Genomic DNA, 24098 nt, shown 5'->3' on the forward strand with positions numbered 1-24098 from the left:
CAGTTTAAGGTTTTGCATTTTCCCCAACACCATTTGTTGAACAGATAATCTTTTTCCCATTTCATAATCTTGTGTCGTTTGTCATTGATTAATTGACCATATAATCATGGTTTATTTTTAGGCTCTCTGTTCTGTTCTGTTGATCTATGTGTCTATTTTTGTGCTAGTACCATACTGTTTTTATTACTACTTTGTGGTAGCTTTGTTACTAGCTTTGTGGTATACCTTGAAAGTTGAGATTGTGATACCTCCAGGTTTGTTCTTTCTAAAGACTGTGATTCCATGCAAATTTTAGGATTATTTGTTCTAGTTTTGTGTAAAATGCTGTTGATATTTTGATAGGGATTCCATTAAATCTCTGGATTGGTTTGGGTAGCATAGGCATTTTAACAGTAGCATGGAACAGTTTTCCATTTGTTTGTGTCGTCAGGGAAAAAACTAATATATTTAAATGCTCTTTTCAGATTTGAAAATAGTATTGATAAGTAATCATTCCAAAGTTAGAAAGCAAAGCAAGATAAACTAAGAAATTTGGGGGATAATGATAAAGAAGTGTGCCAGTCAGTTATTGTCAGAAAAAATGCTGTGTAACAAGCAGTCACAAAATCTCAGTAGCATACAATAAACACTTATCTCTTGCTCATGCAGATCAGTTAAGGTCACTCTGTGTCAGGCTGTGGGACACCTGGGATGGCTCTGCTCCATGTATCCCATGCTGGTCTCTAAGCTAGAAGGCCAGTGGAACATGGTTTTCTCATGGCAATGGCAGCCAAAAGGTTCATTTTACAGCAAAAGAGGTGTGGCAGTGGACACATGGCCACAGAACTCACAAGATCTGTCGCATACTGCACCAATAGAGTGATTCTGAACTTCCTACTTAAATGGCATGTGGATGCCTGATCCCGTTTAAATTTGATTTGGAGGGATAAGAAGCTGCTGGTATGAGAATGTGATAGAAGCTCTTCTGAAGGTGTAGCTGAGGTGCCCGCTTGGAGATATAACCCTGCAATGATGAGACCCGATCTGCCAGGGCACATTACATACCCTAAATCAAGTATCATTACTAGTGCTGTACATCCAACAGGCATTACATGGGTTCAGAAACCAAGGGGTGGAAGTGTGAGCAGCCCCTGCCCACCGCCATTGCTTGGTTATTCACTTGGGGCATCTGTGCTTCCTATCCCTACAGACCTCAGTCCTGCTTATCTGGAGGTCCTTGGTTCCAAATCAAAGGAACACTGATTTAAGAGGTACAGTCTTCAAACAAGTCCTTCAGGTGTTATAACTTGCCACTAATAGCCCCACATAGGGTAGTTATTATTGCTTTTAAGTGTTTCACTCTTGATAGTTTGCTTTGCTGTTGTGCTGTAGTTGTTTTGTGTACTTTGCCTCCACAAATTATAACATTCCCAGTACAGGATCCCTCTCATACTTGTAGCCTTCTGGTTCTATGAGAACACTTAATATATTATTGATTGTGTGCTCCCAGTCATGCTGAGCACACTACAATAATAAAATAATAATTGGATACAAATCCTTTAAGGATTTATATGAGATTTATAAATCCTACAAGGATTTGTACTCTATTATTCTTGTGACATCGTATTTTAAAATGTTAACTTTTCTCCCAACACTTCTGTGACCCACGGCCCTTCTCCACTCAGGCGGCTAGAACACAGGCCTTAGAGATGTTAAAAAAGAAAAAAAGCCTTTGACTTCCAAAAATCTAAACATCTATGCTGTGAGTTGTGAGGAGAGGGGTCAAGAGGGAGGCCTCTGAGACCTGGTGAATCCCCAAGAAGCTATACCTTCCTCAGCACCTGTGGGTTAAGATAAAGGAAAGTCAGTCCTGAGAGATTATTTCCCGATCTAAATGGAAAAGCCCCCGTCCCGGTTTTCTTGGCTTTCCAGGTAGAAACCTTGGAAGTCAGCAAGATCCCTGAAGAAATGGTTGTGAGGGATGTCCAATAGGTGGGACCATATATAAACCTCATGAGTTAGGTTCCCCATGGAAACATCCCCATGTGATGTGAGAGCTGCAGAAAGAGCCAGTGCTCCCTCAGTAAATGTGGTAGAGGAGAACTCTTAGCCCCAAAGATTTCCCTGACAGCATGGACATAGCGGAATGGAAATAGCTGGCATAACATGGAAATAGCGAAATGAAATAGCGAGAGGGAACAGACCTAAAAGAGCCCCAGCAATAAGAATGAATGATGGTCTAACAGCAAGCCACAGAGATCTATAACAAAGGACCAAACAGGATACTTGACATTTTAGCAAATGCCAATAGAATGGTTCTCCTGTGGAAGGTCAGATGCTCATGTTCCTCTAACTTTCTAGACATTACAGGAACTTAAGATTTTACCTCAGAGTAAAGCAGCAGGAGTGATCCTGAATTTATTGAGATTCAGTTTCTACCTACCCCCTCAGAAAATGGGGCCTTTAAAGTATGTGCTGTTAGAATAAAAATTCCATTTCTTACACCTCTGAGTTTGTAGATTAGATACAAATCCCTTATATTCATTGCTACAAATAATGAGTGTTTTACTATATAATAGTGGCAGAAAAAAATTCATATTTTTGGAAATGTACTTCTCTGAAACCAGTGGTTTTAAAAAGGAGTCTGTACAACAGTGCTTCTCAGAACTATTGTGCACACTAATTGCCTGGAGATCCTTTGAAAATAAAGTTTCTCATTTGCTAGGTCTCAAGTGAAGCCTGAATATCCTAATTTCTAACTAGCTCTCCAGTGATGCTGATGCTACTGGTACATGGACCGCCCTTGGGAGTAGTGAGTCTGTTCAATACACTGTAAGATGATTACTCTACATTGGTCCTCCAAATACACTGAATAGCACTTTCTCAAATAAACACAGGTGGCACTCATGCTCAAAGTAAGCCACAGACTTGAGGTCAATTTTTTTTTTAATTTTTTATGTCTTTTATTTATTTTTGAGAGACAGAGAGACAGTGCGAGCAGGGGAGGGTCAGAGAAGGAGGGAGACCCAGAATCTGAAGTAGGCCCCAGGCTCTGAGCTAGCTGTCAGCACAGAGCCTGATGCGGGGCTTGAACCCATGAACCATGAGATCATGACCTGAGCCGAAGTCGGATGCTTAACCGACTGAGCCACCCAGGTGCCCCACTTGAGGTCAATTTTAGACTACAGTTTTTCATTTTGATTTTTAATTTTTTATGCTTATTTTTTATTTATTTTGAGAGAGAGGGAGACAGAGGATCCAAGAGGGCTATGTGCTGACAGCAGAAAACCTGACGTGGGGCTCGAACTCAAACGGTGAGATCTTCAGGACGCTTAATGAACTGAGCCACCCATGCGCCCCCAGGACCTGAACATTTTAAAGTCCTTAGTGACTCTTGAAACCTAATGCAAAATTGATGTGTCAATAGTTTGGATTGGGTCTATGAAAGTGCCTGTTACATTACAAGTATAGAAGTCCTAGCTATTGCCATTAAAAAAATTTTTTCCTGTAATCTTTGCCAATATTGATAGAATGCAAATGGATGCATTCACAGTAAAAATTCTTCTAACCAGTTTCCATTTCACTGACTATTGCATTAATCTGCCTTAGCATTTCCTCAGTAAAGACCTGATGCCCTGGCAGGCTGAAGAACTGTAACCAGCCGGTCACTCTCTCGGACACCTGCACACCTCCACTTACCTGAGGATTGTACGCTTATCAAGTCAGTTGTGTCCACCGACAGACCACGTGTTGAAGACAGTTATTCTTGCACTTATAAATATATAATTTAATTAAATATATAAAACAATAAAATAATAAAATGGGTTTATGGAAAAGGAAAGCTGAACATCCTGAAGAACTCTCAAAAGACAAAAAGCTAAAATGACTTGCTCCTGAATTAGAGGCAAGAACATGTGACTAAGGAGGAAAGCACGAAACTATGGATTCTGAAGGAATGTAAAGGAATTCTAAAGATTCCTTTGTAAATGCCCTAAGTTCATACTCCACTTTAAAGAAACTAGATTTTAGATCTTAGACCAGTGGTCCTCCACAGGGCATTACTGACCCCTACGGGTAGTTTTGGAAACTCATGGGGGCATTTTTGGTTGGGTTTCACAACTGGTTCTTAGTGGATGAGGGCAGGGGTATGAGATGTCCTGTAAAGGCCTGCCCAGCGTTGAAAAATCTGAGTATTCATACAGTGCTCTTCCCTTCAAGAAAGTAGGCTTCACAGATTGATTTCCTTCCATGAAGCACAGTATGTAAATGGGGTGGATAGAAATTGACTTCACAGTGAAGAAATGACAAAAGCTACCTCAGCCAAGTGATCAAGATTAACACTATCATTGATACATCATGTTGATAGTGTGCACTCTCGATCAGATGTGCTGAGAAGAGCACTTTAGCTCTATAGGCTTTCTCCTAAAAACCCATAATCCCAGTTGCATTATGAGAAAAAATGCATATTAATTAAATCCCAACTGAGAAACACTGACTAGTTAGCACTCTGAAAACTAGCAAAATTCTCAAAAACAAATGTGAAAAGCTATCATATCCAACAGGAGTCTAAAGAGACATGACAACTAAATGTAGTATCATATCCTGGATAGGATCCTATTACAGACAAAGAAAAGTAGCTAAAAACTAAGGAAATGTGAATAAAGTGTAGACCTCAGTTAATAAAAAATGCATCCATGTAGGTTCATTAGTGGTGACAAATGTACCATACTAATTTTAAGATTTTAAAAATAAAGGAAACTGGATATGGGGTATATGGGAACTGTGCTATCTTTGCAACATTTCTGTAAATCTAAAACTATTCTAAATTAAAAAAAATTTTTAATGTTTTTTATTTTATTTTTGAGAGAGACAGATAGCATGAGCAGGGGAGGGTCAGAGAGAGAGGGAGACACAAAATCTGAAGCAGGCTTCAGGCTCTGAGCTAGCTGTCAGCACAGAGCCTGACGCGGGGCTCAAACCCACGAACCGTGAGATCATGACCTGAGCTGAAGCCAGACGCTTAACCGACTGAGCCACCCAGATGCCCCAATTCTAAATTTTTTAAAAATGTAAAGTACAAATGTTCAACTGGTAGGTAAGTTCTAGTATCTACTGCACAGGACAGTGATTATAGGCAACAATACTGTATTATAATCTTCAAAGTGGCTAAGAGACATGATCTTAATTTTTCCCACCACAAAAAGTAATATTTATGTGACATGATAGAGGTGTTAGCTAGCCCTATTAGTTGTACTGCAATATATAAATGTATCAAGTACACCTTAACCTTACACAGTATGTCCATATTACTTCAATAAGTTATAAAGCTGCCTTTTTATTATCTGAGCCTAGAACTCCTATTTTACTTATTTGTTACTTACATAATTTTAATATTCACTAGGGACAAACTCTCCTACCTAAGAAGGCATATTATTCTTTTCTTCAAAACTTCAGCAAGAATTTGATCATTTTGGAAAATGACAATTTTTCACAGTAACATTATTCATGTTCTTTGAGTGGCCAATAAAACATACATGTTATCATTATGCATTATATGTAAACTTACAGCCCTTTATGAATCATGAATTTGGTCTTTATTTTAAAATATCCAATAGTGTTGGGTGCCTAGGTGGCTCAGTCGGTTGAGCTCAGGTCACGATCTCGAACTTTGTGAGTTCAAGCCCCACATCGGGCTCTGTGCTGATAGCTCAGAGCCTGAAGCCTGCTTCAGATTGTGTCTCCCTCTCTCTCTGATCCTGCCCTGCTCATGTTCTGTTTCTCTCTGTCTCAATAATAAATTAAAAACAAAACATAAAAATAAAAAATAAGTTGAAAAAATATGTATATAATAAAATATCCATTAGTGTTAACAGTACCTCAAGTGAGCAGTTTTGCATCTTTCACACTTAAGAGCAAGCACCTGACTACTTCCTTGTTTTCTAGTGTGGCAGTATCTGGGCATTTGTATGTTAAAATGCATGTTTTATTACAAATTGGTTTCATTTTTCCTTTATATTACAATAGAGGCACTGGACTGGCCATTTCTGGAATTGCATATGTAGGTAAAGTTATATGTGAATTTATTTTAGGATAGTAAATGTGATAGACGTTATAAATGTTCCCATGTAATAATTAAAAGGGTCTGCTAAGTCTGATATGGTTGAGAACCACAATCTCAGGCCAGGCTCTTCAAGGGCAGACAATGTCTGACCTCTTATAGGTCCTCAACACTTAATTTCACCCTGCTGCAGTTTCTTGTTTATGCTACTCAGAAGCCCTTTTTTGCTCCTCCCCATTATGGAAGTCTCAGTTTTGATCCAGTGCCCATCCTCACACGGGCAACTTGAGTAACTAGGATCCATCAAAGCCAGAGAGGCCATTCCCTTTGTCAGGGATTAGAAGCAGGCCAGTGACCCAGATGTAGTCAAGACACCAGGGGGATGCTGAGGAGCTTTGGGAAAGGCTTTCAAGTCATTAAAGACACAGGAGGGACAAAAGTTACTTTCTTTCGCTGGACATTGTTGGATTATACTGGACACCTGGAATCATGGTAGGCATCTTTGATCATGAGTTATTATTAGCCCAGAAAGAAAATACTGAGAATGTCAGGTTGGGAAAAGTAGAAGGAAACCAGGCTTCTTGATACCTCCAAACCCTCCATCAACCAATTCTAGAACCTCTGAAGTGCTTGTTACATGTGATGGAGTTGGGTCTTTTCTTACTGCCAGCAGCAAGCATCCTTACTAATAAAACCCTCTTCACAAGCAGCTATGTTGCTAAGGAGTATTTATACACACTGCAAGCATCCTGCTCGGAATGCTATGCCGGGAAGCCGCAGTAATTCTCTCAGCCATCAGCACCTAATTTAAACCACTGTGTTGTAACTGAGTCCCAGGCTTACCTGTGAAGGGCTCACAGGAGGCTGGTTTTACATTGGCAGCTGATCCAATCGTGGAAGACAAGAAAACTTGTGTTCTACGCCACTGTTTGGTATCACCACTTCTAGGTAAGTTAATTGGGAAATAGCTGAAGCTCTCACCTGGTGATCTAATATACATCTGCTCAATGTGTATACAGATGAATTTAAGGAATAAGCAAGGGCTGTCTTTTGGCAAGTTTTACTTAGCAAGTAGAGAAAGCTTCTTTCCACAGAAATAAGGTTTAAATCACGGATTTATACATTTAATCACCCTCCCGTTTGATAATTCTATTATCTAACATGTGAAGTTGGTCTTCATTGGTTCCCACAACTCACCTTTTGATATTTGGTCCTTCTTCTTTTGTACTTTTTCTACCACATTCTCTTATTACTATTTACTCTTCCCACTTTTCCCACACTTCTTTATCCACAGACACGATCTGATACACAGACTTAACAGCTACTCCGGTTCGGAGTGAGCCTGTAAGCCCTTTCAAATTTTTGCAGGCTTTCTTAAAAAGAACAAACTGGACAGTTTACAAATTAAACACAGTCTTATTTAAAAGTGAACTTTATTTCGGTCTGTAAGTACTGCTATTTGTTTGACTTGCTCACATAATCCATTCCACCCAAAAAAGAAATGTCAGGTGCTGTGTAAGCAGTTGGCACAGCCTACCCAAAGGTCTTCCCCTGGAGCCTACAGAAAGTCTAAATGTCAGGTAAACCACAACTGGACGTTCTTATTCTCTGGACCACGAGACTGTCAGAATCAGTTTAGTTTCTTAAAACCCATCAAGTATCGATGGCATGGAAGACCCCGGAGCTGCTTTCTGATAACTAAGTAATGTCGTCACTGAACATAATTTACCCTAAATGGCATCAGAAGACCTTGGGGTAGGGGCTCTTCACAAGCAATACAAGCACTGCTTGGCCAGGAATAAGCAGGCGTCCCCGGAGCAGCTGTGTGCCAGACTTCCTCCACCCATTCTTCCCTCTCTGTGGTTCTCAGGGCCCAGAGCAAGGAGGACAACGTTCATGCTCACGAGGGTTTTCACAGCAGAGATGAGTGGAGGAGGTATTGTGAGGTACTAATTTTTGAGGTACAATCTAAACACTAAAAATGATCATCAGATCAAGCACTGGAGCCTATTTATATTGCCTTCAATTCAATTAAAGGTATTTTATGTGTCTAGCATGCTTCTCTCCGGACGGAGGATAGTTTGGAGGATTGAATGACATACAGTACGTGACGGCCTGGCCCAGCATCTGCATACCCAGTCAATATTACTCCCATCCACCTCCCTGTCCCCAGATAAAAAGGTTAGTCCTTGAACTTTGAAAGTACTTCGTGAATAAGGAGAAATTAGCTCCCCTATCAACATCCATGTCAGTCTGCTTCTGAATTGCTCCCAAGACTACCATCTCTTCTGTAAAATAAACACTTTATACTGTTTGAAATATACAAGAAGTTTCATTTTTGTTCACTTTCTTTACTTTCCATTGTGAAGTTATTTTTGAGGAACTAAAACCCCAGAAGGTAACCACAACAAAACCTTGTCAATTTTTTTTTTTTTTTGAGAATGAGGATTCAAAGGCAGACTTGTAGAGAAGTCATATTCATACTTAGGAAACAGAAGGCAGATGCAGCCTCTGAAGGGAACTGTTCTAATTATTACCTAAAAAAGTAAAGTTATATAATTACATTCAAGGACACAAGACAAAGTACTACTTTAAAACCAGAGTGACTGAACCGTTAGGTGAGAAACACAGCTGAAATAGGAAGGGGAAATGGACTTCAGAACAATTTGAATTGGGACAATGATCCTTCAGTCCTAGATGTTTCTGTTATCTGAATATCTGAATCACACTATTTCCTTTTTTACCTCCTGCAAGATCTTCCTGAAATTGCAAAGCAGTATTCTCACAGAACTAAATAATGGTTGTCATTTTGTTAGGATTCAAAATTTCAATCCAGTAGCCATCGGGATCTTGAATAAATGCCAGGCCTTTCATTTTACCTGTAAGATACAATGATTTTCATTACAGAAGCGACTTTAAAATTTTTTAAAATATTTTTATTGTTCATTTAGAATATTTTTTATTCAAATTTTAATCTGCATTTTAACAAAATATGTTATTTTCTTTACAGTTTAACCTTAAAAAATTCTATTGTTGGTGCTGCCCAAATACATGTTTCTCAGAATGACTCACATAGTATCTTCTACACATAGCTGGAAGCCAACTCTCCTGAAATAAACTGTGGGGCCAGCTGCAGTTTTAGGCATCAGATTTTTACTTCATCTTCATGATACATTTCATGCTACCTGTTGACTAAAGAGGCTGTCTTATTTTATTTAAAAAATCTTTGTTTATTTCCTTATTTTGAGAGAGAGACAGAAACAGGGTGAGCAGGGGAGGGGCAGAGAAAGGAACAGGGAGAGAATCCCATGCAGACTCCACATGGCCAGCACTGAGCCCAATGTCTGGCTCAAATCCACAAACCGTGAGATCATGACCTGAGCTGAAACCAAGAGCAGGACACATAACCCACTGAGCAACCCAAGGTGCCCCAAGACTGTCTTATTTTAAAGAGGAAAATAAACTAAGGAGGTGTTCGAGCAGCAGCATGGCATACCCACACAGGCAAAAGAGCTAGTGAGTTGGGGCATAACAAACTCTAAACACTATTCTAGGTCACTCAAGCTCTGCCAATCAGTCTTTCTCCCAGGAATTCATAACTGGATTGAGAGGCTAGAAGGTCTAGTAGTAGAGTTGTTTGCTTAAGTGGAGAAATGTGACCTCAGCAATCTATTTTGGGACCAAGATGCTAAATTAGTTTGAGTCCTATCTCTATCTGGCTCTTTTCCCCAAGATCAGCCCAAGAGGAACATATATGGAAAATGAAGGAAAAAAAATGAGAAACCCTTGGGGTGATGGCTGAGGAGAGGAAAGGTGGGGGATGGGTGACTGTTTTAACCCAGTCCATGTGGCAGTGGATAGTTTGGGCCTGGACCAGAAGGCAGTCGGTCACAGCTGTGGGAGAATAAACAGGAGGGGTTTTATTAATTTGGCTCTTGCTCCTCCCAGTGCCTTGGGCATCAGCTCCTACCCCGACGCTGGGGGAGGTTCAAACTACTGGTTCAGATGTCCTCAGGAGTAAGTAAGGGCAGTACATAAGTCGTGTGCCTGTGAGGAACGGACAAAAACAGGTGACAAGCAACTGATCTCCCCAGCCTTCACTTTCCACACAATCAAGGTTAGGGAATAACACCTCGGGAGGAAGTGTCTCCTACTAATACTCCTTTTCTCTGCAGGACAGAGAGGATGACGTGACCTGAGGAGCTGCTGTGCAGAACTCGAGTTGTTAAACCCTAGTTGTCAGGTGCCTGGGGATCTCGGCCTGGCCCAGCTTCCTGAGGTCACGTGGGCGATTAAAAACTGGGGTCTAGCCTCCCCTATTCATACTGCCTGATGCGCTGCAATAGTTAACAGCTGCAATGAAAAAAGACTCCTCAGAGACCAAAGTAACAAGAATTTGAGGAACATAACCATAAAACGATGGTGGATTACGGATTCGAACAGAAGAACAAATAACAAACCAACGGACCAAGAGGAATTAAAATACATAAAAGCAAGAGGCCTGACTGGCATCTGACTCATGATGTCAGGGTCATGAGTTCAAGCCCACGGTGGGTATAGAGATTATGTAAATAAACAAAATTTTTTTTTTTAAATTTAAAGCATGTAAAGGTGATGAACAATATGAAATAACAAGAAAATATTTAAGAAACTGAGCAAAAGTTATGGATCAAAATTATAATAGCTGAAACGAAGAACATAATAGATGAGAACACAGAGGAGTACTAAAATGATACATTTGAGGAAAAATTAGCTAATTGGTGTGCTAGTTAGTCTGGGAAGTCTCCCAGAAAAAGAACAAAGAAATACAACAAAACTTCTAGAACAAAACGGAAAATTTTTCAGTAGCAACACTGGATGGAAAAATAAGACCATGGAGTTGTATCTTCAAGGTCAAAGGAAAATAAACTTAAGATTTTACATTCAACAAAACTGTCATTCCTATAGAAAGGTATGGGACTGAGGCACAAAAAGCCTCAAAAGTTTTACCTCACAAACCCTTTGAAAACAATTTTAGTTGAGACACTAAATAAAGGGACAGAAAAACCCAGAAGATGCTACAAGAGGCACATATAGAAAAGGGAGTCAGATACTTTGATATATAATTTTCAAAAAGCCAAGGCCAAGTGGCACCTGGCTGGGTCAATTCATACAGCATGGGACTCTTGATCTCAGGGTTATAAGTCTGAGCCCCATGCTGGGGCTCTGAAGAGATCACTGAAAAATAAAATCTAAAAAATAACAAGACAAAAACCACAAAATCAAAGAAAGAGGAAAAATATAGAAGTAATATATCCCACTCTGGGAGGGTATCTGGATATGAAATCTTTTAACTGAAAAAAATAAAAGGATTAAAATGAAATGTGAAATGTTTCAAATGAAAATTGAAATAATAAACTATGCTGACAGAAACAGATCTAACTAAAATAATTATAATACATGTAAGTCCAACAAAATGTAGATATGTACGCTATTTCTAGAGACAGACTTAAACCCTCAAAGGTTGCAGAAGAATGAAAATGAAATACCAGTCATTATTAATCAAGAAGATGTGGTGTAGTTACATAGAAATCAGATAAAATAGGCCTCACGGAACTTATTTTTGGGTGGCTAGATACATGCTGAAATAATGAAAACCGGTGGCCAGTGACAGAATGTGGTAGAGTCAAAGGAGGGGGAGAGAGCCTAGGGTCTTTTTGTTTTTGTGTTTTAAATAGTCTCCATGCCCAGCGCAGAGCTCAACATGGGGCCTAAACTTACAACCCTGAGATTAAGACCTGAGCTGAGATCAAGAGTCAAATGCTTAACCAACTGAGCCACTCAGGTACCCTAGAATGTGGGTTTTTGATGGCTCTTCCTGACTCTGAGTCTAGTCCCTTGTGAAGTCGCCATGGTTGCTACCTTAGTTCCCTAAGATACCCAGGTATTTTTCCAATAATTCTGTTTTCTTTACGCTGGTTGAAATAGACTTCCTCAAAGTTCCTTGCACTATATCAGTACCCTCTGTGATGCTTGGTAAATGTTATGTAACTCAAGAGAGGCCTGAAGAAAACAAGTAGCAGACTCACCATCATCAGGCTTCTTCACAAATTTGACTCCCAGTTCTTCAAATCTTTTACAAGCATCATGTACATCAGGAACGGCAATTCCAATGTGACCTGAGGTGGTCATCCCCAAAACAAGGCAGACAGAAGGAAGAAATAATTACTTCAGGGTATTCAGGTATCACAAGTGGCTTCCAAAAGTAGCATACCTCAAAATATGAGGCACCTGAAAACAGACTGAGTCGAGTAAGTTCAAAACGTATATTAAAGAACAAGAATCTAAGTCTAACTGGTTGTATATAATAAACTAGTTACTAGCTCTGAATTATAAATTATTTAAAATAAGCCTGATAGGGGGCTCATATATAGTTCAATCTGTTAAAAATTACTACATCAAAAGAAAGTAACCTTTTATTCATACTGAATAGGTTTGTTGTGGACACTGCACACATAGCAGCCAATGTAAGCCTACAATCCTGTCTTTTTTTTTTTTATGTCTTTATTTTATTTTGAGAGAGACAGAGAGCGAGCAGGGGAGGAGCATAGAGAAAGGGAGGAGACACAGGATCCAAAGCAGGCCAGGCTCTAAGCGGTCAGCACAGAGCCCAATGCAGGATTCGAACTCAAGGAGCCGTGAGATCATGACCGGAACCTAAGATGGACACTTAACCGACTGAGACACCCAGGCGCCCCTACAATCCCGTCCGCTTGACTAAGAAATTACAGATGGGGGCAGAAGTGTATGCTAGCAGAAATGGGGATTCTTATCAACCACAGGTTTTGTCTTTTAAATTAAAAAGTCTACTGGATGTATAATATTGAGACCAAAAAAGTAAAATCACTGTGAGGGAGTAAATTTTGAGTTTAGGTAGAGACTACAAAATTAATTCCTAAATCAAAAATTTTCATGGAAAACTAAAATAACCATTCTCCTAAAAGGCTGATTATTCTTAATAGGTACACAGTGCACAAATCACACAAATCCATGTATATCACCCATGCAGAGGCAAACATACCAAATCCTCGAGGGTCTGAGTTGCCGCTGTGGTAACTCTGGGTCTCATCATCTTCGGTGCCCCAGTTGCTACAAAGGGAGGGAAAACATAATTACAAGTGACCACAAGAATAGATACTCTGAAAAGTGCAGCAATCTCTTTGAAATCATACCATTTAAGTATGTAAGTTAGTATTCTTGGTGTATTCCTTGCTACTGTAAATATCAAGTTTTCAACCACAGGAAAGGCAACTGGGCAAAATAGGATTTTAATTAGGCTAAGGAGACAATAAAACAAGGCATCTGGATAAGACCAATAATGATGCCAACAGCAACTGTCTTTTATTGTACTTTATGGAGGATACTTTCTTTGAGGACTTCATTAAATCTTCACAACAGCCCCATGGACTAGATTTGAGTCCCCATTTCATAAGAGAGACTGCCACAGACAGAGGTGACAGAGCTCGTTCAGGGTGGCAGAGCTATAGGCAGAGCCACACTCATGTCTGTCCGTCTGACTCCAGAGCTGTTTTGTATCCGGGACACACTAAATCACACACGCTGAGATAGATGGTCTTTTGTTGGTCAAGAGGACACAGAAACAATGTACGGAATTAAACAACGTTTCTAAAATGGTGAAATTATGAAGACCTTAGTTATAGTGCCTCAACATTCATTAGCTGTAGTTCGGCAAATATCTTGCCAATTCAGTCGTACATTCTCTAAAAGACAAACTAGCCCTCCCCCTTGCCCTCCCCCCAGAACAAAGACCAAAGATCCATGGTAAAGTTTCAAACTGTTATACATGCAAAGTGATCAGGCAGACCTGGTTTGAATTCAGCTTGTCAGTAAGGAAGAAAAGGTTTAAGAAAATGTAGAATATATATAAAAAGATAAAAACTCATACTCACTGTGTCAGTTCAAGTGTAGCTTTCCTGGAGAACACCCATGCTACTTTTTCATTTTTATCTTTTGGGATGTCATTTTTTTCCTCATAAGCCAAGAAATAGAGTGAAAATTTCATAGTGGGAAAGTCTAATTTTTGGAGTAGCCTGCAATTAAACAACAAGCCTCAGTCAATTAACAATAGGAAAGGCTGATTCATATTAAAATCAATATGCCAATTCTACCATGCCAGCAGCATCCCCCCCAAATGATCGCTGCCCCACACTTGGGACATATCTTCTGATGGAGAGACACCCTGTTTAGACACCATCAGCCAGTGGAAAGGGAACAGCTGATATGAGACAGAGTGATGAATTACGAATCCTAAAGTTTTAAGAAACGTAATTGAAGTCACGGCCTATAAAGTGAGTTTAAAAAGGATAAGATTACTTCACAAGGAGTAGAGCAGAATGAGGATGCAATTTTATTTAGATTATTTGATTATTTAGATTATTAAGGATTAAGTGCTCAAAGATGATTTTATTCGTAATCATTAAGAGGGAATGGTTGAAGCCTACCTAGCAAATGGAAAGTTTCTAAGCTCTGTTTCAAATCTCTCAATTATCTTTGCTGTGGAATACACCTTGGTCCACTGAGAGCCAGGCCTGACTTCTCACAAATAAGACGTACTCTAACATGTTTATAGTAAAGCATCAAACACCTCAGAACTGCAGCCATGAAAAACGACCTCTGCACCTACTAAAACAGAGGGGACAAGCCTCAGAGACCAACGAGGTGGGAGCCAGAGTAAAGTAACCTGTCGTATAACCCGCTTTTCTCAGCTGAGTGTGTCTTTCAGTGTAAGGTCAAGTTGCACCCTGTCTGGGGGCTCTTGAAAAACAAGGTCAACACTGGAGTCAACCAGACCTGGATTCAAATTCCTGCGCTGTCATGTGCCCATTGTAACATTCGGAGCCAATAACATAATGTCTTTAAACTCTGGTTTCTTCCTTTATGTATAAAATAAACTATTTCATAAGCTACTTTGGACACTGTATGAAGAAACATATATGGTGCCTGGCAAATACCAAGTGTTCAATGGATTTGTTTTCACTCTTTTAAATGTACTATAAACATCTGCAAAACTAATTTTTCTGGAAAGAATTATGAGAAACTGTTAATAGCAGTTATCTTTGGGGAGAAAGTCTGAGAAAGGGAAGTGGCTATTTTTCATTTTTGTATTTTTCTGAACTGGTCAGATTTCCTAAACAAACACATACTGTATTACCTGAATTTTTCTCTCAATGGAAATCATCTAGGTGGTAAAATAAAAATAATTTACTTTTAATCTTTATGGATCTATATTGTCAGAAACAAACAAACAAACCTCATGTCATTTAGGAAAACAAGAAAAATAAAATGCTTTAAGGATTATAAGATCAGTAGATATTACATATTTGGCAAAAGAGAACTCACGTAAAAATGGGACGGATGGCCAATTTTCTGTAAACTCGTTCATTTGCTAAGTAATGCATCTTTATAACTACATATTTTCCAAAATAAACAAGAGGCCATACATCGAAAGGATCTGAACACATTAAGGGCTAAACCCCCAGCTCCCAGAGAGAAGGGAGGCAGAGAACACACGAGCACTCGTGCCTTGCTGTCTAGAGAGCCAGGCTCGCACGGAGAGGAACTTGGCAGAAGCCCTGGCAGGCCAAGCCTTGTCCCAGACTCCTGGCCAAAACAACTTCTATAACTTTTTAAAAAACGTTTACTTATTTTTGAGAGAGAGAGAAAGAAAGCACTCACACAAGTGAGGCAGGGGCAGAGAGAGAGGGAGACACAGAATACGAAGCAGACTCCTGGCTCTGAGCTGTCAGCACAGAGCCTGATGCAGGACTTCAACTCATGAACCATGAGACCATGACCTGAGCTGAAGTCAGACACTTAATTAACAGAGCCACCCAGGTGGCCCAGGACTTTTGTGACTTTTGAAGAAAAGTTTCATCTGTTTTTTTTTTAATTTTTTTAAATGTTTTATTTATTTTTAATACAGAGAAAGACAAAGCATGAGAGGGGGAGGGGCAGAGAGAGAAGGAGACACAGAACCGGAAACAAGCTCCAGGCTCTGAGCTAGCTGTCAGCCCCAGAGCCTGACGCGGGGTTCGAACCCACGAACATGAGATCTGACCTGAGCCGAAGCCAGAGGCTTAACCGACTGAGCCACCCAGGCGCCCCTCATCTGTTTTTTTTTAATGGATCTGAAAACATTCCTTGTATTTACAAAACTATGCATTTAAACTTTATGGATAGAGGGAAGGGCCAAGATGGCAGAACAGCATGTAAGGTCTTTTTTTTTTGCCTCTCTCATCCTGGAAATGCAACTAGATCAACACCATAGATCAACACCATAGTTGCACACCCAGAAAACTGATCTGAGGATTAACACAACAATCTGCACAACTTGGACCAGAGAACCGGGCAGGTACATGGTGCGGAGAGGTGAACTGGGGGAGAGAGAAGCCATGGAGGGCAGGGAGCTGGTTTCGCTTGTGGAGAGAAGACAGAAATGGGGGGAGAGTATGGGAAAGCACTCCCTCCTGAAAGCAGCTGGAGAGAAAGAGTGGAAACACCCACAAGGAACTGAAGAAGAAGGGGCAAAAGGAGAGGGTTTAAATACCATTGTTGACTATACACAAACAGGGAGCACGGAGTCTGAAACTCCACAGCTCAATATCTGGCGGAGCTCTGGTGGGAAGGGCGAATCCCCGGGAGCAGAGAGTGAGGTCCGAGGGGTCCTTGGGCCACCGAGAGAGGTAGTTCCCCTGGTGGAAGGACATTTGGTGGAAGCTGTGCCTCCTCGCCACAGGGAAAGTTCCCAGTGGACACTGGGAAACAGCCACATTCGCTGGTGTTGGAACAAGGACCTTAAGGGTTCACTGAAGCTTGGTGCCAGATGTGTGTTGCAATTTTCCATAATCCCTAAAATGCTGCTACAAGATCACAGAAACTTTTCTGGGGCAGGCTGGCACCTGGCTGCAGACTCTAGGTGTCTGCAGCAGCACAGTCTCACAAATATTCCCAGGGGCAGACCAGCACCAACCATCACTTGGCATCTCAGCAGCTCAAAGCCACTGGGCCCTTAGAAGTGAGGGGTTTGGAAACAGCCCCAACTGAAATAAAACTTGGGAGGGAGGTGCTGCCTGGCTTGTTAATGGACAGGTAGAAGCAGGGAGTGGACAGAAGCCAAAGGAGGGGTGCCTGATTGCCAGTGGGTGAGCGCATAGAGTTATGATACTAGAGACTGGGTAGCTGGGTGAGGCCATTTTCACCCTCCCATACATGTGTGTACATGCCTACATGCGCCACACTGATCCGTCCCAGCAAACTAAGCAGTGCCATCTGGTGGAGAATGGAGCCGTTACACTTCTTGAGCTCTAGAGGAACACAAGTCTCTCTGCCTGCTTAATTTACGGACTATAAAGCGCTTGATAGTTTGACTTCTAGGGGAAATTGGATGTAATTTCAATCACATTTCTTTCTGTTCACTAGTCTATCAATTCAATGTATTTTCTTTTTCTATTCTTGAATACAGAAAGAGAAAAAAATTATTTTTATTTCCATTTTTATAAAAAAGACTTAAATTTTTTTCTACTACATTTTTTACTTTTTAAAAATTCTATTTTATTTTCATCACTTCATTTCATTCTATTTCATTGTATTCATTTAAAAAATTTTTCAAATGTCTTCCTTTCTTTTCCCATTTTAATCTTTCTTTTCTTTCCAATTTTTCTCTATTCTATCAGGCTTCTTTCAACAACCAGACCAAAACATACCTACTGTCTAGCATCCTTTATTTGACCTTTTTGTGTTGTTTTTAATTTTTTAATTTTTACTATTTTATTTTATCATTTCTTTTTCTTCCTTCAAAATGACAAAATGAAGGAATTCACCCCAAAAGAAAAAACAGGAAGAAATGACAGCCAGGGACTGAATCAATACAGATAGAAGCAAGATGTCTGAACCAGAATTTAGAATCACAATAATACTACTACCTAGGGTTGAAAAAAGTATAGAATCCCTTTCTCCAGAAGTAAAAGAAGTAAAATCTAGTCAGGATGAAATTAAAAATGCTGTAACTGAGATGCAATCTCGAATGGATGCCATGGCAACAAGGATGCATGAAGCAAAGCAGCAAATCAGTGATATTAAGGACACACTTATAGAAAATAATGAAGCAGAAGAAAAGAGGAAAACTAAGGCAAAAGAGAATTAGAGATCTCAGGGACTCATTAAAAAGGAATAACATCCTAATCATAGAGGTCCCAGTAGATGAAGACAGAAAAAAAAGGGGGTGAAAGGATTATGTAAGCAAACCACAGCAGAAAACTTTCCTAACATGGGGAAAGACACAGACATTAAAATCCAGGAAGCACAGAGAACTCCCATTAACTTCAACAAAACCCAACCATCAACAAAGCATATCATAGTCAAATTCACAAAACACTCAGGCAAGGAAAGAATCATAAAGCAGCAAGGGAAAAAAAGGTCCTTAAGCTACAAGTAAGAGAGAGCAGATTCACAGGAGACCTATCCACAGACACTTGACCAGAAAGGAGGCACATATTCAATGTGCAGAAAAGTATGCAATCAAGAATTCTTTATCTAGCAAGGCTGTTATTCAAAATAGAAGAAGAGAAAAAAGTTTCCCAGACAAACAAAAATTAAAGGAGTTCATGACCACTAAACCAGCCCTGCAAGAAATTTTAAGGGAGCTCTCTGAGGAGAAAACACACACACACACACACACACACACACACACACACACACAACCAAAAACGACAAAGACTAGAAAGGGTCAGAAAACACCACCAGAAACTCCAACTTTTACAGACAACATAATGGCAATAAATTCATATCTTTCAGTACTCACTTTAAATGTCAAAGGACTAAACACTCCAATTAAAATGCATAGGGTAACAGAATGGATGAGAAACAAAATTCATCTATATGCTGTTTATAAGAGACCAATTTTAGACCTAAAGACACCTTCAGATTGAAAGTAAGGCATGGAGAACCATCAGTCATGCTAATGATTGCCAAAAGAAAGCCAGAGTAGCCGTATTGTATCAGACAATTTAGATTTTAAAATAAAGCATGTAACAAGAAGGGCATTATATCATAATTAAGGGGTCTATCCACTAAGATCTAACAATTGTAACATTTATTGCTCCAAAAGTGGTAGCACCCCAATATATACATCAATTATTCACAAACATACAGAAACCCATTGAAAATAATAGGGGACTTCAACACCCCACTTACAGCAATGGACAGATCATCTAAACAGAAAATCAACAAGGAAACAATGGCTTTGAATGACACACCGGACTGCAAGGACTTAACAGATATATTCAGAACATTTCATCCTAAAGCAGCAGAATACACATTCTTCTTGAGTGCACATGGAACATTCCCCAGAATAGATCGCATACTGGACACAAATCAGCCCTCAACAAGTAAAAAAGATTGAGATCATACCATGCATATTTTCAGACCACAATGCTATGAAACTCAAAATTAACCACAAGAAAAAATTTGGAAAGACAACAAATACTTGGAGACTAAAGAACATTCTACTAAAGAATGAATGAGCTAACCAAGAAGTTAGAGGAAATTAAAAAGTACATGGAAGCCAATGAAAACGATAACACCACAGCCCAAACCTATGGGACGCAGCAAAGGCAGTCATAAGAGAGAAGTATATAGCAATCCAGGCCTTCCTAAAGAAACAAGAAAGTTCTCAGATACACAACCTAACCTTATACCTCAAAAAGCTGGAAAAAGAACAGCAAATAAAACCCCAAACCAGCAGAAGACAGGAAATTATAAGGATTAGAGCAGAAATCAATGCTATCAAAACCAAAACCAAACAAACAAAACAACAACAACAAAAAACACATTAGGACAACAGATCAATGAAACCAGGTTCTTTGAAAGAATTAATAAAATTGATAAACCCCTAGCCAGTTTGATCAAAAGGAAAAAGGAAAGGACTCAAATAAATAAAATCAAGAATTAAAGAGGAGAGATCACAACCAACACTGCAGAAATACAAACAATAAGAGAACATTATGAGCAATTATATACCAATAAAATGGACAATCTGGAAGAAATGGAAAAATTCCTAGAAACATATAAACTACCAAAACTTAAACAAAAAGAAACAGAAAATTTGAACAGAAAACCCGTAAAGAAATTGAATAAATAAAAAAATCTCCCAAAAAACAAGATTCCAAGGCCAGTTTTCTTTCCAGGAGAATTCTACCAAACATTTAAAGAGTTAGCATGTATTCTTTTGAAGTTGTTCCAAAAAATAGAAATGGAAGGAAAACTTCCAAACACATTCTATGAAGCCAGCATTACCTTGACTCCAAAACCAGACAAAGACCTCACTAAAAAGGAAAACTGCAGACCAATTTCCCTGATGAACATGGATGCAAAAATCCTCAACAAGATACTAGCCAACTGGATCCAACAATACATTAAAAGAATTATTCACCACGACCAAGTGGGATTTATACCTGGGATGCGGGGCTGATTTAATATCCACAAAACAATCAGTGTGTTACATCACATCAATAAAAAAAAGAACAAGAACCACATGATGTTCTCAATAGATGCAGTGAAAGCATTTGACAAAATACAGCATCCTTTCTTGATAAAAACCCTCAAAAAAGTAGGGTTAGAAGGATCATACCTCGAGATCATAAAAGCCATAAATGAAAGACCCATTGCTAATATCATCGTCAGTGGGGAAAAACTGAGAGCTTTCCCCCTAAGGTCAGGAACACGACAGGGATGTGCACTCTCGCCACTGTTATTTAAAATAGTACCAGCAGTCTTAGCCTCAGCAATCAGACAAAGGAATAAAAGGCAACCAAATCAGCAAGGAGGAAGTCAGACTTCCACTCTTCCCAGACAACATAACACTCTATATGGAAAACCCAAAAGATTCCACCAAAAAACTGCTAGAACTGATCCATGAATTCAGCAAAGTCACAAGATATAAAATCAAGACACATAAATCAATGCATTCCTACACACCAATAGTGAAGCAACAGAAAGAGATACCAACGAACAGATACCATTTACAATTTGCACCAAAAACCATAAAATACCTAGGAATAACCCTTACCAAAGAGGTGCAGATCTATATACTGAAAAATATAGAAAGCTTATGAAAGAAATTGAAGACATAAAAAATGGAAAAACATTCATTCCATGCTCATGGATTAAAAGAATAAATATTGTTAAAATGTCAATACTACCCAAAGCAATCTATATATTCAATGCAATCTCTATCAAAATAACACTAGCATTCTTCACAGAACTAGAAAAAACAACCCTAAAATTTGTATGGAACTAGAAAAGACCCCAAATAGCCAAAGCAATCCTGAAAAAGAAAACCAAAGCTGGAGGCATCACAATCCCAGACTTCAAGATGTACTATAAAGCTGTAATTATCAAGACAGTATGGTACTGGCACAAAAACAGACACTCAGATCAATGGAGCAGAATAGAGAACCCAGAAATGGACCCACAAATAGTCAACTAATCTTTGACAAAGCAGGAAAGAATATCCAATGGAAAAAAGACAGTCTTTTCAGCAAATGGTGCTGGAAAAACTAGACAGCGACATGCAGAAAAATGAACCTGGACCACTTTCTTACACCATACACAAAAATAAACTCAAAATGGATGAAAGACCTTCATGTGAGATAGGAAACCATCAAAATCCTAGAGGAGAAAGCAGGCAAAAACCCTTTGACTTTAGCCACAGCAACTTCTTACTCCACATATCTCTGGAGGCAAGGGAAACAAAAGCAAAAATAAAGTGCTGGGACCTCATCAAAATAAAAAGCTTCTGCACAGCAAAGGACACAATCAGCAAAACTAAAGCGTAACTGACAGAATGGGAGAAGATATTTGCAAATGACATATCCCATAAAGGGCTAGTATCCAAAATCTATAAACAACTTAACAAACTCAACACCCAAAAAACAAATAATCCAGCGAAGAAATGGGCAAAAGACATTAGACATTTCTCCAAAGACATTTAGATGGCAAACAGACTGAAAAAATGCTCAACATCACTCATTATCAGGGAAATACAAATTAAAACCATAATGAGATCACCTTACACCAGTCAGAATGGCTAAGACTAACAACTTGGGCGACCACAGATGTTGGTGAGGATGCGGAGAAAGAGGATCTCTTTTGTGGTGCTGGTGGGAATGCAAACTGGTGCAGCTACTCCGGAATACAGTGTGGAGCTTCCTCAAAAAATAAAAAATAGAACTACCCTTTGACCCAGCAATTGCACTACTAGGTATCTATCCAAGGGATACAGGAGTGCTGTTTCAAAGTGGCACATGCAGCCCAATGTCTATAGATGCACATCAACAATAGCCAAAGTACGGAGACAGCCCAAGTGTCCACTGATGGATGAGTGGATAAAGAAGATGTGGTATACACACACACACACACACACACACACACACACACACACACACACATTGGAGTATTATTCACCAATCCAAAGAATGAAATCTTACCATTTGCAGCTATATGGATGAAACTAGAGGGTATCATGCTAAGTGAAATTAGTCAGTCAGAGACAGACAAATATCATATGACTTCATTGATATGAGGAATTTAAGATACATACAGATGAACATAAGGAAAGGGAAGCAAAAATAATATAAACACAAGGAGGGAGACAAAACATAAGAGACTCTTAAATACAGAGAAACTGAGGGTTGCTGGAAGGTCAAGAGTGGAGGGAGGGGTTACATGGTTAAGGGGCGTTAAGGAGGACACTTGTTGGGATGAGCCCTGGGTGTTATATGTAGGGGATGAATCACCGGAATCTACTCCTGAAATCATTATTGCACTACATGCTAACTAACTTGAATGTAAATTAAAAGTGAATTAATGAATTAATTAATTAAAAAACATTACAGACACAAACAAATAGTTTACTTACGTCATTCCAAGAATTCTGGTATAAAAATCCAATGACTTCTTAGGATCTTTAATTCGTAGCATGGTCTGCTGCAACAGAAAATCCTACGGAGAAACAGTGCAAATTAAACATTTTTAACTTCTGACACTTGTTACCAACATTAATTGTGCTTTCTGTAGCAAGAAACGGTCCACCTTTGTAACACAATGTTTAAGAAGAAAGCATCTTTCTGGCACCTAGGTGGTTCTGTCAGTTAAACATCCAAGTGTCTGACTCTTGATTTCAGCTCAGATCATGATCTCACAGTTCATGAGTTCGAGCCCTGCATCCAGCTCTGCGGTGACAGCATGGATCCCACTTGGGATTCTCTGTCTCCCTGTCTCTCTACCCTTCTACCCCTCTCACATGCTCGTTTACTGTCTCAAAAGAAATAAACATTAAACATAAAATAAAATAAAACCAGCCTAAAAACTACTTTATCTTAATAAGTAGATCTTAATGAATACAATTTAATTCTTCATTCCCAGCTTATAATCACATACAAGGCAGCTGGCTCTGAAATTACATGTTTCTAGAATACCTAGATTGCTTTTCTAGGCAGGCACTGCACTCTTAAAGGTCTTGGTTTCAGCAAGCAGCTGGAAAAGAGCAAAGCTGCCCCTGACTTCTAGGTGCTGGCCTGGCACTCACAACCAGGACTTGGTTTTCCCCCGTTAAATAGAATCGCAGAAACACAAAGTGACTCTGTGACTGCAGTGAAGTGAGGTCAAAATAAATGCAGCAAAACCAATTCCACTTCATATTCTTATTCAGCACAGACTCAAAGAAGGCACTGTGTGACCTTTGGAGAGGTAGGTTGGATCTATACATGGGTTTTTCAAATGATTAAAACTATCTGAAAAAATATTAATTACTACTGCATACACAAAACCTTAGCTGTCTACTCTCCTGCTTTAAAAATGTGCAGAACTTACTTATTTTTAATGATTCAAGGACATTTCTGTAAACAGCAATTATTGTCTTACATTGTAATAGAGGGACTCCTGGTACATTTACCACTACTCGTCCCTGAACTGAGATGGTCCCTGGAACTCCTGTTTTCACTTT

At 39.4% G+C, this 24098-nt stretch overlaps 1 protein-coding gene and 1 long non-coding RNA gene across 3 annotated transcripts in view; one reads left to right on the plus strand and one right to left on the minus strand.

The window, feature by feature from the left end:
- Positions 1 to 1215: 1215 nt before the first annotated feature.
- Positions 1216 to 3742, plus strand: LOC115296475. Its single transcript, XR_003910895.1, has 3 exons — positions 1216 to 1250; positions 2705 to 2791; positions 3589 to 3742. It is a non-coding gene; the product is annotated as an uncharacterized LOC115296475 (long non-coding RNA).
- A 3709-nt stretch (positions 3743 to 7451) lies between these two features.
- GLO1 (glyoxalase I) overlaps positions 7452 to 24098 on the minus strand; it is a 37788-nt gene continuing 21141 nt past the window's right edge. For both annotated transcript variants that reach the window (XM_029944930.1, XM_029944929.1), the window contains exons 2-6: positions 23013 to 23095; positions 13987 to 14127; positions 13098 to 13165; positions 12106 to 12195; positions 7452 to 8916 (exon numbers count right to left, since the gene is read on the minus strand). In XM_029944930.1, the coding sequence (XP_029800790.1) occupies positions 8828 to 8916; positions 12106 to 12195; positions 13098 to 13165; positions 13987 to 14127; positions 23013 to 23074 (450 nt within the window). In that variant the 5' untranslated portion in view covers positions 23075 to 23095 and the 3' untranslated portion in view covers positions 7452 to 8827. The remainder of the gene's footprint in view (positions 8917 to 12105; positions 12196 to 13097; positions 13166 to 13986; positions 14128 to 23012; positions 23096 to 24098) is intronic.

The sequence above is a fragment of the Suricata suricatta genome, chromosome 7, assembly GCF_006229205.1.
Source record: "Suricata suricatta isolate VVHF042 chromosome 7, meerkat_22Aug2017_6uvM2_HiC, whole genome shotgun sequence".
In the NCBI taxonomy this organism is placed as follows: Eukaryota; Metazoa; Chordata; class Mammalia; order Carnivora; family Herpestidae; genus Suricata; species Suricata suricatta.